This window comes from Miniopterus schreibersii (assembly GCF_964146895.1).
Source record: "Miniopterus schreibersii genome assembly, chromosome: 2".
In the NCBI taxonomy this organism is placed as follows: Eukaryota; Metazoa; Chordata; class Mammalia; order Chiroptera; family Miniopteridae; genus Miniopterus; species Miniopterus schreibersii.
In genome coordinates this window covers 168,327,620-168,344,372 of record NC_138102.1, presented here as the reverse complement: position 1 = coordinate 168,344,372, position 16,753 = coordinate 168,327,620, and the positions used below count along the sequence as shown (strand labels likewise).

The following is a 16,753-nucleotide window of genomic DNA, read 5'->3' as shown; positions in this document are numbered from 1 at the left end:
GCACGTGCCCTCTTGGAGCCCCGCCCGCCTACAGCCCTAGCCAGGATTCCTGGGGTGCTCACCATCTGGGCGCTGCGTGTGGGTGTTGTCTTCCCTCTTCTGGAGAAGGGTGGGCATGGGGGTGGAGGCTGGAGCTGCTGTGAGGAGAGGGCCAGCCCCCTGGTGGGATGAGGCCATCTCTCCGGGTGGTGATGCAGCTTTGAAGTTGGACCACTCACTGGGGATAATGGTGAGACTTGGGGTGGAGTTGGGGATGGGACTGAAGTTGTAGCCTGGGGCCGAGGCCCGCTGCTCAGTCACCGCCTGAAAGAGACAAGGCCCAGCATTAGTGGGGAGAGTAAAAACAGCCCAGCCCTCTTTATTCTGATAGGGATGGAACTAAAGGGAGTTAGGAGATCCTGAGGGTCACGGGTGGCAATACTTGATTTGGTTCTTACAAGACTACAATGGACAGTCAGGGATGAGTGGAGGTAGGTCCCTAGTTTCGTCTTACCTCTTTTACAGGTGTCGATTTCCCACAGACTGAGAAAAAAAGAAACGAAGTGTCACAAATTTCACTTCCTCTCTCAACCCTGGCGCCCAAACCGCCCATACCGGGACTGCCCTGGGGACTTGTGGTGACATGCTTCAGGGCCTATGTGGTCCCAGGGACGAGAGAACTACTGATGCAGTATGACCTCTTTCCAGGGCCATCTCCTGCCAAGAGAGCTTTCCTCAGCAAACTAAGGGGATGCTCATTTCCCTCCATGCTGGTGCATCTTACCACCCAGCCTCCTCCCACATCCCCAATGGTAACCTTTCCCCTCCCAGAGGCCCCACTCACCAATGGAGTGGAGCTTGGGCTTCCATCGTTGGAATTGGCATATTAAACCCATGAAGAGGAAGGATAAAAGGCAGAGACCAAAGAGGATCACCAGAGGCAACAGCACTTCAGTGCCTGGAGACAAAACAGACTGATCAGAGGAGGGCTGCAGGAGGAAGCAGGGCTGGAGGGGAGGGTGCAGGAGGAAGGTTAGGAGAGAGCAGGTGAGCATGGGCACCAGGTTATTTCTCCTCACCTGGGTCCTGAGGGACCTTGACATGTTCAGTTGTGGGTAGGCACAACTTTGCGCACTCTGCGTGTTTCTTCTCACAGCTAAAAGGAGAAATTTCAGGGTGAGTAGGGGTCCTACCGTAGGAGGAATACAGGTTTAAGAAAAAGAAAAAAAACACATTGTTGGAAATTCTCTGCTTTACAAGTATTTTAGCTACCTCTTGATATATAGTGGAAATTAAAACTATCTTGGGAATTGATGCAAAGGAGTGAAACAAATTAATCACAAAATCATTTAATTTAGAACTGGAATTGATCTTGAAGAGGCTGTATTTAAAAAAAAACAAACAAACTTAAAAGCAGTCAGTGTCAGGGTTTAAATTTCAGCCCAGTCATTGGCTAGCAGTGTGACTCTAAGCAAGTCATTTAACCTGTATGCCTCAGTTTCTTCATCAGGAAAACAGGGATCCTACCCACCTGTCAGGATTGAGTGAGAGAATTCTGCCTGACATATAGTAAGTGCTCAACATACAGTAAGTAGCTGTCATTGAATTGTTATTTTATCATTGTTCTTCTAAAGAGAATCCTGTGTCAAAAAGAGGTTAAAGAGCTTTTTCTCAAGATAACACTGCTATTGACAACACCTGACTTTGAGAGAGGGGTCAAACGTGCACGTGAAAAATTTAAAAATACATATTACTGGGTGGCACCAGAGAGCACTCTAGAACACACACGTCTTCCCATGTTGGGAGCTGTCACTGGGCAGCGTGGAGTGATGAGAACCACATGCACATGGGCTGCCTAGAAGGACCTTGAGAAGGTGAGTTCTCAGCAGGAATCTGAAAGCAGAAAGAGGCCCTTCTGCCCACCTCACAAGCTCATGAGAGAAATACGTGGGATGGGTATAAAAGCTCTTTCAAAAGACAAAACTTAGCGGGACAAAGAAAATAGTTTCTTGTCAGACACTTTGTAGCTATATTTTGTGGTTTTTACAACTTCACCAAGTGGATGTCATTACCCTTACTTAAAAGGTAAGAAAACTAAGGCTCAGAGACATTAAATCACTTGCCCTAAGTTGCACAGCCAATAAACGGCTAGGTTGAGATTTAAAAACAGGTCAGTTCAACTTTAGAGCCCTCAGAGTTTCTTCTTTGCAAGCGAGTATGTACGAACAGCCTCTGTGGAGCCAGTAGTGAGGAGGGCTAGTCAAAGAGACTGGGGAGGAAATGCCATATTGCATCAAATCTAAGATACCACCAATAATAAGAGGCACCACTATTTGCACAGCACACAGTCACACAGAGCTGCCAATTAAACATCAATTTTTGTAACATGCAGTCTGATTTCAGGGATGTGAATCAATAGTAGACCCTGTCACCCAAGAATTTCAATGTCAAAAAAAAGAATCCGAATGTCTAAGAACTACAAGTCCCTGGTGTCTGAGCCTCTATCCCCAAAGACTTCTTAAGACTTGATGAATAAGTTGGGGGAAAGAAGAAGGGCTATCTGGTGTATTGACATGAATTGTCTCCTACTGAAACAACCAATAGGAGCCAGAGCACCCAGGGGTGTCTCCCTTGTCCTGCTGGTGGCTCTCACCGCAGCCACCCCATCCCAACCCAAGTCCCCTGACCCAGTGCCCAGCAGCTGACAGAGATACTCACTTAGCACAGGGTATGCACTTGTTGTCTTTTAGAAAGAACCCTGCGTGGCAGATGCACACGGTGTTCTGCTTCTCGCTGCCTGTGGGGAGAGGGGCGGCACAGCTAAAGGAGGACTCCCGCACCCTGAGGAGTGGAGGGAGAGCCAGGAGGGACTGGGATAGAGGCCAGAGTGGAAGTGTTACCACAGGCTGCAGGAGTGGGAAGGACAGAAAGTGCTGCCTCTTGGGGCAGCAGTGCAGAAAGGTGGAGACCCTCCCCCTGAGACAGGGCCCACCCCTGCATTGAGGATGGGGCTGGGTAAAGAGGGCCATGCTCACAGGGGATCTGCACTGAGCCATTGAGGCAGGGGCTGCAGTTCCGGCACCGGAAAAGAGTGTGCACAGTGTTGCTCAAAGATTCCTGGTACTGGTTCTTCCTGCAGCCACACACGGTGTTCCGATCCACTGTGCAGGAAGAAATCTCCACCTGGTCCATTTCTGGTGAGGGGAAGAGATGGGTATGAGCCTCTCTGTGGCTCTCCTGTCCACACCCAGCAGCACAGACCAGCACCCCCCCCCCCTCATTGCCCGACCCATCCTATTTAGAGCCCTTGCCCTCTCCCGAGACTCACCTTTTCGGCATTTGGAGCAGCTGAGGCATTGTTTGAGGTAGTTCTCAGAAGCAGTATAGGTGCCGTTTGCACACACCCTGCAGTCTGTGTCCTGCCCTGGGGCTGGACAGTGATTGTGCCGGTAGGTCCCTGTGATTGGGGTGTCTGGATTAGGCTGCAGCTGAGAGCTCAAGGAATGAGCCCCATGCTAGGGAGAACAGCCCGGGTCACCTCTCCAAAGTTTTTAGGAGAAGAAAGGAGAAAGAAAATCTCAGCCCAAGACAAGCAGCTAAGTTAGGAGACTTGGGGACAGAGACCCCAGGTTCTAGAACATCTGGAAAAAGCGAAGAAAGTAGCTGGGCTCCATCACCGAGGAGATTCACTGTTAGCACTGCCTCTTACCTTTATGGCACTTCGTACAGCAAATGGAACTATTATCAGGGTGGTTGTATTTTCCTTGGGGACACAGGCTGTCTCTCTTCTCCCTGTCCCTGAATCGAGGGACCAGTCCAGTAACCCCTGAGGGGTATATTTCCACCAAAAGAGCCAGGAGCACCTGGGGAGGAATCAGTAGAGGAGATCCCATCAGGATCCAAGCTTGGACATTGGCACTGTGCAATCTAGTGCTTAATTGTTCTCTAGTTGTACTAATGTTTACTAATGTCTTGTGTCCCTTCAACTCAAGGCTGGGAGACCCTGGGCCCAGCTGGGTTTTATCTTTATTTCGTCATAGCACCTAATAGTGTTGGACACAGGGCAGATGTGCAAGGAATTTTCATTTGTTTGTTTGATTGGGAACTGGTAGGTTACCTTAGTTCTGGACCTTCCTTCCCAACAAGCAGTCCCAAAGACTGAGGTGGCGTTTCTCCATCTGAGTGCGGCGTTACCACAAAGTGAATTTTTGCTGAGGTGGCCAATGGGATCGTGCACTTTCTTGTATTGTTATACCATTAAAAATTTCTTTATAGCCCAGCCAGTCTGGCTCAGTTGGTTGGGCATTGTCCTATGCACTAAAGGGTCGCCAGTTCGATTCCTTGTCAGGGCACATGCCCTAGGTTTCGAGCTCGATCCCCAGTAGGAGTTGTGCAGGAAGCAGCCAATTGATGTTTCTATCTCTCCTTCTCCCTTCCTCTGTCTAAAAAAATTAATAAAAACATTTTTTAAAAATTTTTTTATAAAATCAGATTGGAGTGGAAGTAAGTGCCTGTGGGCACTGTTCCTGGGCAGTGTGCAGAAGCAAAAAGTTGATTTATAAATTTTTATCAAGACCTCACTCAGGATCCCATCTTCAGACTCCATGCTGTATCCCCTTCCGCCAACAGACAGGGGAGTGAAAGGGAAAGTTCATGGTCAAGGATGGCATAGGTGGGTGACAAAGTTTTGGTGGAGACAGGAGTGGGCAAAAGCATGTAGGTTACATGCAACTGGAGCTGGCCTGAGGCCGGTGATCCAGCTCAAGTAACCACCAAGTCAGGAGCTGAGGGTGTGCCAGGAAGTCCTGAAGCTCTTTGCACACTGAGGCATTCTGGAACACCTGTTTTATGGCCTCAGGCTAAGCCCACAGCAGCTGAATCACTGGACCATTTCTGGCTTATATGCCTGGACAGGAAAACCAGGAGTTGGTGTTAAGCTCCAACCCAGACTTTGTTCTTTGTTCAGCTTCTTGCTCGCTTTCCCTAGGCCTTGATTTTTTTTTTCTCTGCAGTTAAGAGCCGCTTTATGTAAAGATAAGAGGATGTCCTCAAAGTATGTTAAACAATGGGGAGCAACAGGCTAATCAGATCACGGAAACCCCAGTCCCAACAGGAGGGCCTAGCAGCCAGAGCCTCAATGGCTCCCCGTCTCAACAGGCAGGTAGGCAGTTCACACACCTCAGTCACCCACTGGGAGACACTGCAGCAACCCCAAAGCCCAGGCCTCAGGCACAAACAAGGGAAGACACTTTCAGAAACACAGCATCAAACCCGAGCATGCCCCCCTACTCTGAGGGCAGCGGCCTTCCCTGGCCCACTCTAGGCACTGTGCCACCTCCCCTGAGAACAGGACTGGGTCTTCCAGGGCAACAGGAAGAGTGTGAGAAGTTAATGAGAACTTCCCGTTCCTGAAAGAAGAGTTTTCCCCGAAGAAGAGCTCACAGCACCTAAGGTCATGGGCACTTGGCATTCCATCCAGGGAGGCTGGGAGCAAAGCCAACCAGCAAAGACAGAGTCAGGAAGAACTGGGGAGCTCCAGTTCTGGAACAGACTTTGGGGGTAGTTTTTCAGGGACCTCTGGCTCCTGAGGAATAAACTTCCCAGGAAGGCAGGAGGGGGAGAGGCCACGTGCCCCCTCATTCTACAGCACTTCGGGGGTTAAATTAGATCCGGGAAAAGGAAATCTTTTCCCAGAAGCTCCGCCCAGTGACTCAGGCCAGAGGGAGGGAGAGGATCTGGGGGAGGGCAGAGGGAACCAGAAGCTTCCCCAGCTCTTCAGGGGTCATGAGTCAGCATAAAGATTAAGGGACCAGCCAGCAGTTAGTTTCATCTAATCCCTTCCTCCTATGGTCCAGCCTCACTTCAATCTCCCCATGCGGCCCCCTTTCCTCCCCTCCTTCTCAAAAGAGCCAGGCAATGGACCCCTGTCCCACTGGGCCCCCATATTCGGGAAATGGCTCTTTCTGCCATTCCATCCCAAAGGGAAGTCTCCCTCCACCCCTGGCTTCCTCCCATCAAGTCACTACCCAACCCTCCCTGAGGGGGCCACTCAATTCCTTCCCGCCCCTCAGCAGCCTTCCTTTAGACTAGGACCCTTCCTGGCTCCTCCTCCCAGTTCAACCAGTCCCCTACAGCTAAACCCCATCCCTGGGCTCTCCCCCAGGCCCCAGTTCCAGAAGGAAGCCAAATAAGGTTGCCCTCCTCCCACCCAGTTCACTGCATTCCCACAGCCCGGCTAGTTCTGGCCAGTTAGGTTGAGTTTGGAGACCTCCCTGGGGTCCCAGACAACCGTTAGGAAATAAGGCCAGTTCTGTCTCCTCAGCCCCTCCCCCAAACCCACTGGCAGCAGAGGAGAGGCTCCAGAGCCCTGAAAACCCGCTTCCAGGAGAGAGGGACAGACCAGAAGGGATGTGAGGCGGTCAGTACCATTGCCCAGGTCTCCCATGGCCCCCAGCAGCAGCCATTTGTTAACACTGGTTGACTCCAGTGAACACCATCCTTAGCAGCAAAACAGAAACAGGTGAGCCTGGAGCACCCAGGCCCTAGCTTGAGTGCCTGTCACCTGGAGCAGGGGAAGGGCAGGAAGCCGGGGGTGCCTGTGGAGACACAGTTGAGGGGGTGGCCCAGCACCCCTCCAACTCCCCCACAGCTTCCGCCTGGGGAGGCTTTAAAGTGTGACTTCCTGCCCTGGGGCTGCAGCGTGGGGTAGAAAGCGACCCTGTGGTCTACTCTGACCCAGCCACCTCACTAGACGGCTCAGCTGTTCCCTTCCCCCGTAAGAATTTGTCCATTAAATTGTTCATTTACTGTGAGAATCGTTGAGGAGCTCATGATAGCTTCTCCAAAAGCCCAGTTGCAATCCCGCCTCCTTGCCCTGAAGCCCTCCATTAATGACATTTCCCATACCCACGCTCATTAGATGCTCATCCCCCTGTGAACTTTAATAGCATGAATTAACTTTATGTATCCTTGGCGCTTATCACAGTATAATTATCTTGGGTGAGTAGATATGATCTCCCCCAATAGACCATAAACTCTCTAAGAGATCAGAGAGAGTATCTTGGTTAGAGATAGTGGCCTATCTTCCTGGGTATCTTTTCAGCACCCAGAACTAGGGGAGCAAAATAAACATGGTTGATCTGATAGATGATCTGTCCCACTCCAGGTGAAACCAATGATTTCCAGAGGGAAGTAGGGAGTCAGTGCCCCACCACCACCACCCTTAGCGAATATATTTATCTCCAGGGACAGTTCTCAAAGTACCTGCCTCCATCCCACACATGCACACCCTCACTGGAGATTGTGATTAGTGTTCCTTTCCTCTCCTTTGAGAGTCACTGGTGAGTAAAAGCAGCACCTATGAATGATACAAAGGCTGATAAGAGTTTGAGAACCTCTGCTCTGGCCTATTAAGACACGTACTTCACTTGGCTATTCCCCGGACCCTTAACATGCCCCAAATTAAATTCACCAATCTCCTGGCCTAAAGAAATGCCCCACCACCCACTTCTCAGCACCAGTGCTGAGACCTCTGCCATCTTTGTCTCCTCAGGGCCTTCCCCATCCTTGCTGCCATCCAGTCTGTCATTCCTCTTGCCAGTCCCCCCTCTGTAATCTCTGGGTCTTCTCCATGTCCTTGGTTGCCTCACACCTGGATTATTGCAACTGTCTTCTAGCCGACTGCCCAGCCCCTTTCCTGCTCCAACCCATCCCACAGACTTTCTTATCTGCATTCACGCTTCAACTTGCACACACATGTGTAGGAATCTTCCTCTGCAGGGCCTGGCCTCGTAATCATTTACACAGGTCACTGCTCTCCTGAGAATAGCAGAGGTACCTCACTGCTATTCTGAACACATTCGTGGACAGTGGGCCCTCAGAGTGCCCTTTATGAATGAATGAACGAATGAATGAATTCCTGTACCTGGGACCACGGTTCAAGATTCTCTCTTCAGCCCCTCCCATACTCCCTCCAATTATCTCATTCTCATTTCTTTCTTTTTTTAATTTTTAATTATTTTTTAAATTTTATTATTGATTTTAGAGCGAAAGGAAGGGAGAAGGAGAGAAAAGGGGAAACATCGATTAACTGCCTCCTGCACACCCCCTACTGGGGATCGAGCCTGCAACCCCTGCATGTGCCCTGACTGGGAATCAAACCAGCACCTCTCGATGCATGGGACAACGCTCAACCAACTGAGCCACACCAGCCAGGGTTCATTCTCATTTCTTGTCCCCTAACATGGTCTTTTCACTCCAGCCAAGGTGTTCGGCTTCCTGCCATCACCACTCCCCAACACAAAAACCCTTCTCTCCCTTCCTCTAATTTTCCTCAATCAATCTCCTTTCTTTCTAGCCACCCTGCCAACCAGTTCAAATCTCAGCTCCAAATCCACTTTTTTAATCCTCACCTGAGATATGTTCATTGATTTTTAGAGAAAGGAAGAGCGAGAGAGAGAAACATTCATGTGAGAAACATCCATCGGTTGCTTCCTGTCCGCACCTTGATCAGGAATTGAACCTCAGCCTAGGTATGTGTCCTGGCCAGGAATCAAACCCGCAACCTTTTGGTGTACAGGATGACACTCCACCCAGCTGAGCCACCTGGCCAGGACAAATCCACTTTTCTATGGTGTTTTCCCTCCCTCATCCCATCTGACCAATCTTTTGTTCCTTTACTCATTCAACAAATAGTTAAGGAGCAATCATTCTATGCACCAGGATCCTGGCTAGTGTGGCTCAGTTGGTTGAGTATCATTCTGTCCCGTGCACCGAAAGCTCCCCGGTTCAATTCCCAGTCAGGGCACATACCCAGGTTGTGGGTTCGATCCTTGGTCAGAGGCAAACCATCAATGTTTCACTCTCACATTGATGTTTCTCTCTCTCCCTCTCCCTTCCTCTTTCCAAAAAAGTCAATAAAAACATTTTTTTAAAAATCTATGTGCCAGGTCCCGCCTGGCTACCAGGGAGGCAGAGATGAAATAACACAGCTCATGCTCACAAGAGTTCTCCATGGGTTGCAGACAGTCAATTGTAGGCTCTGCGATCTGTGCAACGTGTGCTCCGGAAACACAGACACTAGAGTTGAGATCTGCTACCCAAGAAAAGGCAGCTGGGCAATGCTCCTTGCCCTCCCTGGCTCTGCCTCCCGTTGGTGTTCCAGGGCACCACATCACGACGTTTTTATGAAGATTTTCTTCCAAACTGTTCTGAAATCGTTTTTTGCCGAAAGCTGTCTTGGCTCCTAGACTGTAAGCTTTTGGGGAGTAGCAAAGTCCTGTTTGCTTGTCACACTGTCTCCTGTATTCTTCACACTACCCTCAACCCACCCCCACCCGCACCCCTGCGCACACACTGTGTGCTCTGAATTGTCCACTGGATGCTGAGCAGCTGGAAAGTTCACGGACAGCCTTACCCAGACCTTGCACACCTCCTGTTATCCCTCCAGCTCCAGGCTGAGCTTGTGTCCCTTAACAGTCACACTCTCCTCTGGGCTGGATCAGCCCCAGCCCCAGGCACTTTCCTTTAACTCTCAGGCTACTGTACCCTGTTTTCCAAATACAGTCACCACCAAGTAGTTACTACTATACTACACTACGAACAATACAAAAACTAACATTTATTGAGTACTTTCTGTTTGCTATAACCTATTCCTCTACTAGAATGAGGCAGCGATTTTGTGTACGCCCTAATCCCAGCACCTAAAACAGTGCGTACCACTTAATAAATTGAATGCTTAATATATACTAATCTATTTAATCTTCAGAACAACATTTTGAGGTAGTGACTCTTACATTCATCTTAGAGATAAGGAAACTACGGCATGGAGGGGTTACATAACCTGCTCAAGTTCAGGCAACTAGTATGTGAGGGAGCCAGAATTGAATCCAGGTATTTACTATCCAGGTAATATCCAGAATTATCCAGGTAAGATAGCAGGGCAGCTGGATGGGGTGGCCTGGGAGGACAGCCTTGAGAGAAGGGAAGAGATGGGGCTGGGGAAACAGGAGGTGGGAGAACCAGAAGATTAGTGAGACCAGGGTAGAGAGGTTGCATGGGGAACTGAGGTCTAGAAATATGGAGAAGAGAGGGAAAGGGAGGGAACTCGAGAGAAAGGGTTTCAAAAAGGAGACTTTGAGAAGTCTGAGGAGATTTCTGGGAGACTAACAGGAAAGGAAGGAATGATCGGGAAAGTATATAACACCCTGAGGAAGGAGAGGAAGGAGCCACAGGTGGGTCAGGGACTCAGAAGAAACTGGCTAACACAGCCGGAAAATCTGCCCAGCCAGGTGGGGATTGGGCTCCCAGCATCTGCACAGGGTGATTCGGGACACAGAGTGATCAGGGATACCTTGACATAAGACTGAGGCAAGAGAAAAGGGACATTTTCCAGTGACGAAAACAACTTTCTTCCAACTTCCTCAAACTGACTATAGAAGAAGAAACCAAGGGATTGTTGTTCAGGGCTGTGGGGAGGGGCTGGAGGGCAGGCGGAGGGGCCGTGTCCCTGCGGAGCTGGTGCTAGCTACCTAGAGAGGGGCAGTCCAGCAGAGGCCACCTGCCTGGAAACTGAGGCAGAGCAGAGGTTGAAGAATGTTCCCATTGATACTAGATTTACCAATATAATTGGCATCTCAAAAACAAAAACACACACAGAAAATAATGCCCCCAAAAGGGAGGCCTGGGCCTGGGAAGAGCACTGGAAATGCTCTCCATGGGCTGGCCCAGCCCCTATTCACTTCCCACTCCATTCCTAAATCACTTCCAACACATGGCATCCCAAACTTACCCCACCAACCTACCCCCTCTCCCAGACTCAGTTTCCCCACTTCATTGTCATCCAACTCCTGCCCTCTAGCAGTGTTTGCTCAACCAGGGCCCACTGGCAGCCTCACCTCTCCACAACCCAACGCTCTCCTGGCCCAGCCAGCTGACCAGACGGCCAGAGTTCTGAGTCATCTGGAATCTCAGAGGACTGACTTCTCCGACTCCTTTCCTTTTCCTACCAAATCCGCCCCACCCTCAGCGATCGCCAGTCCCAACATTTTCAGACACCCCCTAACCCCAGCAAACTTCCTTGGCTGTCAGGAGCCAGAGCTCCTTTTTACTCCCCACCTTTCAAGCGTCTCCCCGGCCCCAGATTCAGGGAAGCCTGGGCTTCTGGCAGAGTCTGAGGTCAGGCCTTGGCCAGGCCCTCTCCTGGCGAGGGCCCATTCCCACCCACCGGAAGTACCCTGCGCCCACCAGCCCACTCGGCCCTTCATCCCTGGTCTCACCAGTGGCAGCAGCAGGCCAGGCACGGTGGGGAGGCCCATGTCCGGCCAGCTGAGGCCTCTCACTCCCCCATCAGGGCTCAGGCAGTGGTGGCAGTGGTGGCCACAGGCGAAGTGGCAGCGACTGAGTCCCGGGATGAGCAGGTCAGGAGGTCCCCAGTGGAGCCCAGGCCTTAAGTAGGGGAGTTAAGGCTTGAGCCTGAGATGAAGATCTTGCCCTGGTCCCAGGGGTCTCAAACCCCGAAGGCCAGAACCGGAGCCTAAGTCCGGACTATGAGAAAATTAAAGCAAAGAGGTGGGAGAGGAAGGGAGAGAGGCAGAGAAGGGTGTTGCAACAGCACAGCACGACAGGAAGAACTTGGGGGAGGAGGCTGGAGGAGGCGGGAAGAGGCGGGAGGAGGGGGCAAAGGTTTTTTTTTTTAACCTTTTGTGGCCCAGTCAAAGGCGCTAGAGTCCTGAATCCACCAATCAGACCACTCCCAACCAAACACCAACGTGCAGTAAGCCCCCTCCCTCCTCACCCCCATCACCTGGCTTCTCCCAAACAAACAGCAATAGAAAGACCCAGGGCTTTGGGCTCAAATTCCCTGGGGTACAGTTCAGAATCTTCTGCTTTTTAGCAAGGTGGTCTTGGACAAACAATCTAAACTCTCTGAGCCTGTTTTCCAACTTGCCAAATGATGAGAACCTATCTCATGTGGTTGTTGTGAGAATTTATTGAAACAGGACAGATAAATGTCATACATGACAAGCACTCAAGTGTTCCTTAGCAACTCTTCCCTTTTCCCCACAGTTCTCCACTGACATCCTAATCTCCCACTTTCTTGGAAATTCGCTGCTTCAACCCAAACCTCAGAGTAAATCCTAACCCTAGTTTTCTGCCCTGGCTTGGGGCCCTCCCCCTCCCCCCAGTCTGGTTCCTATGCAGTCCGTGCTTGGCTGGGTCCCACAGCTACTGATCCTGGCTCTGCCACCAAACAATGGTGGGACCTCAGGCAGGACCTCCACTGAGTCTCGGCTCCTCATCAGTAACTGAGAGGAACAATGTCCGTCCCACCAACACGGGAAAGTGAAGTCATAAGGATTAATGAGATCCTATCTGTGAAAATGCTTTGGGCATTCCAGATATCTTGATTGGATGTTACTAGTATGGTTCCAGTGGCTTTTTTCCAAATATTATTCTGTATTTCAATGCAAACTGACCTGAGAGACAATCTACTGCACCCTCTTCTTTTATGGTTGAGAAAACTGAGGGCCGGAGATACACACAGAGCATGTTCCCAGCAGATACCAGATTCCTGACTTCAATCCAGGGGCCCATTTTGCTACAATAGACACATAGCCACTTGTCTATCTGTGCCTTTGATTCAGACCCACTCCGTGACTCTGGGTATTGTATGCCATCCCCATTCGGGCAGGACATCTCCCAAATGAATCACACAGGGTACAACGTTCACTCAAATACCCTTTGGGCATAATATCCAGCCCAGGCCTGCTGTCCTCCAGCGGCTGAGGTTGATGGAAATGCAGGAAGACCAGAGAGGAGTGAGGTCCAAGGGCTTTGTGACTTGGAATCAGAGTTCCTGGCTCCTTCTCCCCTTGATCCAGCAGCTTAACCCCCTGCCCCAGAGTCCACCCTGCCTGGCTTTTCTTGGCCTCCGCTCTCTAATCCTAAGGGCAGAGCATCTATAGATGAGAATGGAGCTTGGATGTCCCCACCTTGAAATGACTTCACTCTACCCCATCCTCCAGCCTCTGAAGAACTGGAGAGCTGAAACTGGATTCACAGAGGAGCTCACCTCTACCAACACACAGGGAGCCTCGGAGTACAGTACAGAGTACCCAAAGCAGAGCTCTCAAAGAAGCAGAATCATTGGAATAAAGCACGAGAGTCAGAATGCCGTATCCAGTGTGAAGAAACGGGGGGGGGGGGGGGGGGACACACCACAGGCTCCTCCTCTACAAAGTGGGGAATGTGCCAGTCCCCTCACGTCACATGAACTGATGATGAAATGCATGTGAAGTGTTCGGCAAGTGTTTGCCGTCTACTAAGCAGTCAATAAGTAGTAGCAATACTAGTAGTTTGTATTAATAATTAATAACAACTTCAATGTCCTATTTTTAATATTTCAAAGAATTTTTAATAGTCTGTGCCAACTGTTTAAGCCATTACACAGAGCCTGGTACAAAAGGAGAATCTCCTTCGTTGTTCAGGATAAGTCAGGACAAAGGCTCATTTACTCAATAAGTTTAAAGTTTTGAGAACTGTGGTATTAAATTGTTCAATTAAATTGTTTTTAAAGAGCGGGTGAGAGGGAGGTAGACCTAGGAATATGAAAACCTAACTGGTTTCATGGAGAATTTCTTCCAGGGGAAGAAGAAATAATGGTGAGGGAGAGAAGGGGGCAGATGGAGGGACAGAAGAGAAGCAAACTAGGGGATGACAGAAGTGGCTGTTAGGGTCTATGGAGCAAAGGACAGAGAGAAGAGAGCTTCAGATAGCAGAGCCCCCATCGCGTGTCTCTCCCCCCTCACTCTCTCTCTCTCACGCACACTCCATAGCACTACAGAGTGATCAAAAGGACACTGGACTCCAGGTGAGGGTGATGTGGGTTGAAGTCCCAGCCCTGCCATTCTGACTCCATGGGTCACAGAAGGAGCCCCAGGTTCCAGGCTGGTTCTGTAAGAATCATGAACTTGGGCAAGTGACTTCACCTGCTAACCTCAATAAGGAAAGCAGGCTACTTAACCGTTTTTCCCCTAACACTAACTCCTCACCCTAAGGTCCAGGGGTAGCATATAGATAAGGGACGGAGGGAAGGAAACACCGCAGGGTGGAGGTGCAGCAGGCCAAGAGGACTCCGGGGGGGGGGGGGGGGGCTGGCTGCTGTCCTCTATAACAGAGCCAGCTTTGTCCAGCTGGTCCTGCCCACCCCAGCCAGGCGACAGGCTGCTGGGGACAGGTGGGGCAAGGCTGAGGCTGGGCTGCGGCAGAGAGCACACGAGGGCGGGCTGAACTTGAGCTCTGACGGAAGAGACTGTTGTGACACCACCATTTCCCCCTCCTCAGCTTGAGTCTAGGAAGGGGAAGTGGGAAAGCACCGCATCAGTTCCTGGTCACAGCCTTTTCCATCTCCACTCCCTTCACCATCTCTTCCCCTTTCCCCAAGATTCACTTGGCTCCTCAGGACAGGGAGACTGTAACTGAGGGAAATAAGACCAGGGAAGCAAGGGAAATGTCCCGCAAGATGGCAAGGAAGGGTAGCTTCTAGTTTCCAAGTCTAATGCTGGGGTGCGGGAAGGAACCAGGGGTCTAGAAACTGGGGCTCCACTCAGACATCCTTCAATTCCTCCTCTATTAAAACCTGGGAGGGTTCCCACTGCTGCTGTCTAGGATGATGCGAGAATGAGAACACCAGGCTTTGAGGGCCCAGAAGAATGTGGCCTGAGGCGCCTCCGCCTCCACCCCCGGGCAGTTGATGGGGGGGGAAGGGGGGCTCGCAGAACGGAGTGGAGGTTACCGATGGTGGTAACTAAAGCTGGGAAGGAAAAAGGACATTCCAACAATGGACAGGGGGCAAGTTATTCCAAGCACTGCCTAGTAGGTCTCCTGAGGGGAGCACCCATGGTGATGGGCACAGCAGCATTCATGGAGGAACTAGCAGGAGAGTTTGTCTCTCCTAAGGCCCCTGAAGGATGCTCATTTCCATAGCAAAGCCAAGGGGTATAGGAGTCTCTCTCCCCCACCCCCACCCCAGGACCTCCTGGGAGCTTGAGCAGAGATCCAGGGACTGGTACTCACTCCCTACCCCTGTCAGGGCACCCCAGCCAACTCTCCAGACATTCTTCATGCAACAAATATTTATTGAGTGCCTGTCTACTTGCTCCAGGTGGGATACTGGGCTAGACCCTGAGCTTACATAAATGAACAACAGTCCCTGACCACAAGGAGCTCACAGTCTAGTTGGGGAAGCAGACACAAATGAACCAGAAAGTAAAATGCAAAATCGGCAATCCAGCAGACGTTAGAGTGTGCTATGGGTATCCAGGGGAGAAGGGAGTGATCAATTCCGGGGAAGGCAAGATGGGGCAGAAGCCTTCATAGAAGTAATGGTGTCTGAGTAGGGTTCTAAGGGATGCATAGGAGTTCTCCAGCTGATGGTGGGGAAAGCTTCCAGATTTAGGAAATAGTTTGAGCCAACTTGCCGAGGGTATGAAAGACACAGGGCAGAGGTGCTAGGATGTGGCTTTGTGGGGGCATGGCATAGATGAGGCTGGAAGGGTCCTAGGACCGACTGGGAATCACCAAGCCTTTACTACATTGGCCTGCTCTGGGGAGTCAGGGAAGGGGAATTGCCCAAGAACTAACTAAGGGGGCTTTTGGGTGGGGTTCCCCATCCAAGTTCAAGAAGAGGAGCAAATGTCTGTGTCACTGGGAAGCAGTGTGGCCAGACCTGTCCAGAGCTGGCTCCAGTCAGTCTTGGGTAGGAAAGCTGGGCATGCGTTTGTGTGCCCTTGTTTATGTTTTGTACTGGTCGTCAGTTGTTTCCTAGGAAAGTTCCTTGTCAAAGCTCCAAGTCTGACTTGGCTGATCCAAGGGAAAAGGAGATTGATCTGCACTTGGGTAAGGAAACCAGAGTGTTCTAGAAGCAGGACCAGAGGGTAGCCGGCAGGAGCCAAGGGCAGTTCTGGGCAGCTTCCTTGGCCCCTGTTCTCCAGGCAATTTCTGTAGCCCCTCATTCATCCTGCTTTCCTCCCCCACACCAAAGCCAGTTGGGGCAGCTCTAAAAGCAAGCTCAAAACATTTGTTAATCCTGCCAAGGTTTGTCCCCACCCACCAAGGGAAGCTGCTTGCCTTGGGGGCTGACACTCTCCTTCCCTCTCAGGCTTCCTCTCAAGGCTCCTCCAGAGTGAAGGCAGAGGCACTGGCCCCTGCCAAATTGGATGGAGCTGGACAGGGGGCCAGGGTGGCATAGGCTGGTGGAGGGGCAGCCAAGGTTGAGGAAGTATGAGGGGTTGGCAGGGATGAGGTAGGGGAGTGGGGCTGGGGGCGAAAGCGGGAAGGGAGGGAGGAAGCTGGAGTGGAGGCCACCTCCTGGGCACCTCTGCCCCCTCGGCCTGGAGACCAGTATCGGCTTCTGAACCTCCGGAGCAGCATGAGGAATGTAATGACCATGAGGTCAAAGATGAGCTCAGCCATCTCCACCACAGACAGCACTGAGGAGCCGAACCACAGGCTCCACTGGCTGCCCAGGTTGGATAGGAGGGTGACCATCTGTGAGGGAGAAAGGCACACTGACCACTGGGCAGAGGACCCTGGATGGGCTACAGCAGAGAAGCCCCATCCCTCCTCACCTGAGGTTCTCAGCCACCTCTCTCAGCCTCTTGGTGACCCCCCAGGCCCCTTCTGTCCAAGTCATCCCCATCTGGCACACAATTCCCTCCCACTACCCCAAGGAGCTTCAGCCCCCAGCCACGTTCCCCTTCTTCCAACCCTCTCA

The 16,753-nt window shown here is 51.2% G+C and overlaps 1 protein-coding gene across 11 annotated transcripts in view; it reads right to left on the bottom strand.

Annotated features, from left to right (window-relative positions):
• The window catches only part of LOC308552289 (vesicle-associated membrane protein 1), a 106,983-nt gene that overhangs the window by 1,002 nt on the left and 89,228 nt on the right, over positions 1-16,753 (bottom strand). For 5 of the 11 annotated variants that reach the window (XM_081127485.1, XM_081127502.1, XM_081127501.1 and 2 more), the window contains 8 exons: positions 3,689-3,842; positions 3,308-3,436; positions 3,015-3,173; positions 2,698-2,776; positions 1,059-1,135; positions 824-937; positions 494-522; positions 63-303 (listed from right to left, as the gene is read on the bottom strand). In XM_081127485.1, the coding sequence (XP_080983611.1) occupies positions 63-303; positions 494-522; positions 824-937; positions 1,059-1,135; positions 2,698-2,776; positions 3,015-3,173; positions 3,308-3,436; positions 3,689-3,842 (982 nt within the window). Of the gene's footprint in view, positions 1-62; positions 304-493; positions 523-823; positions 938-1,058; positions 1,136-2,697; positions 2,777-3,014; positions 3,174-3,307; positions 3,437-3,688; positions 3,843-13,375; positions 16,528-16,753 lie in introns of those variants that run through there. The other 6 variants (XM_081127505.1, XM_081127506.1, XM_081127487.1 and 3 more) reach the window with 2 other exon arrangements.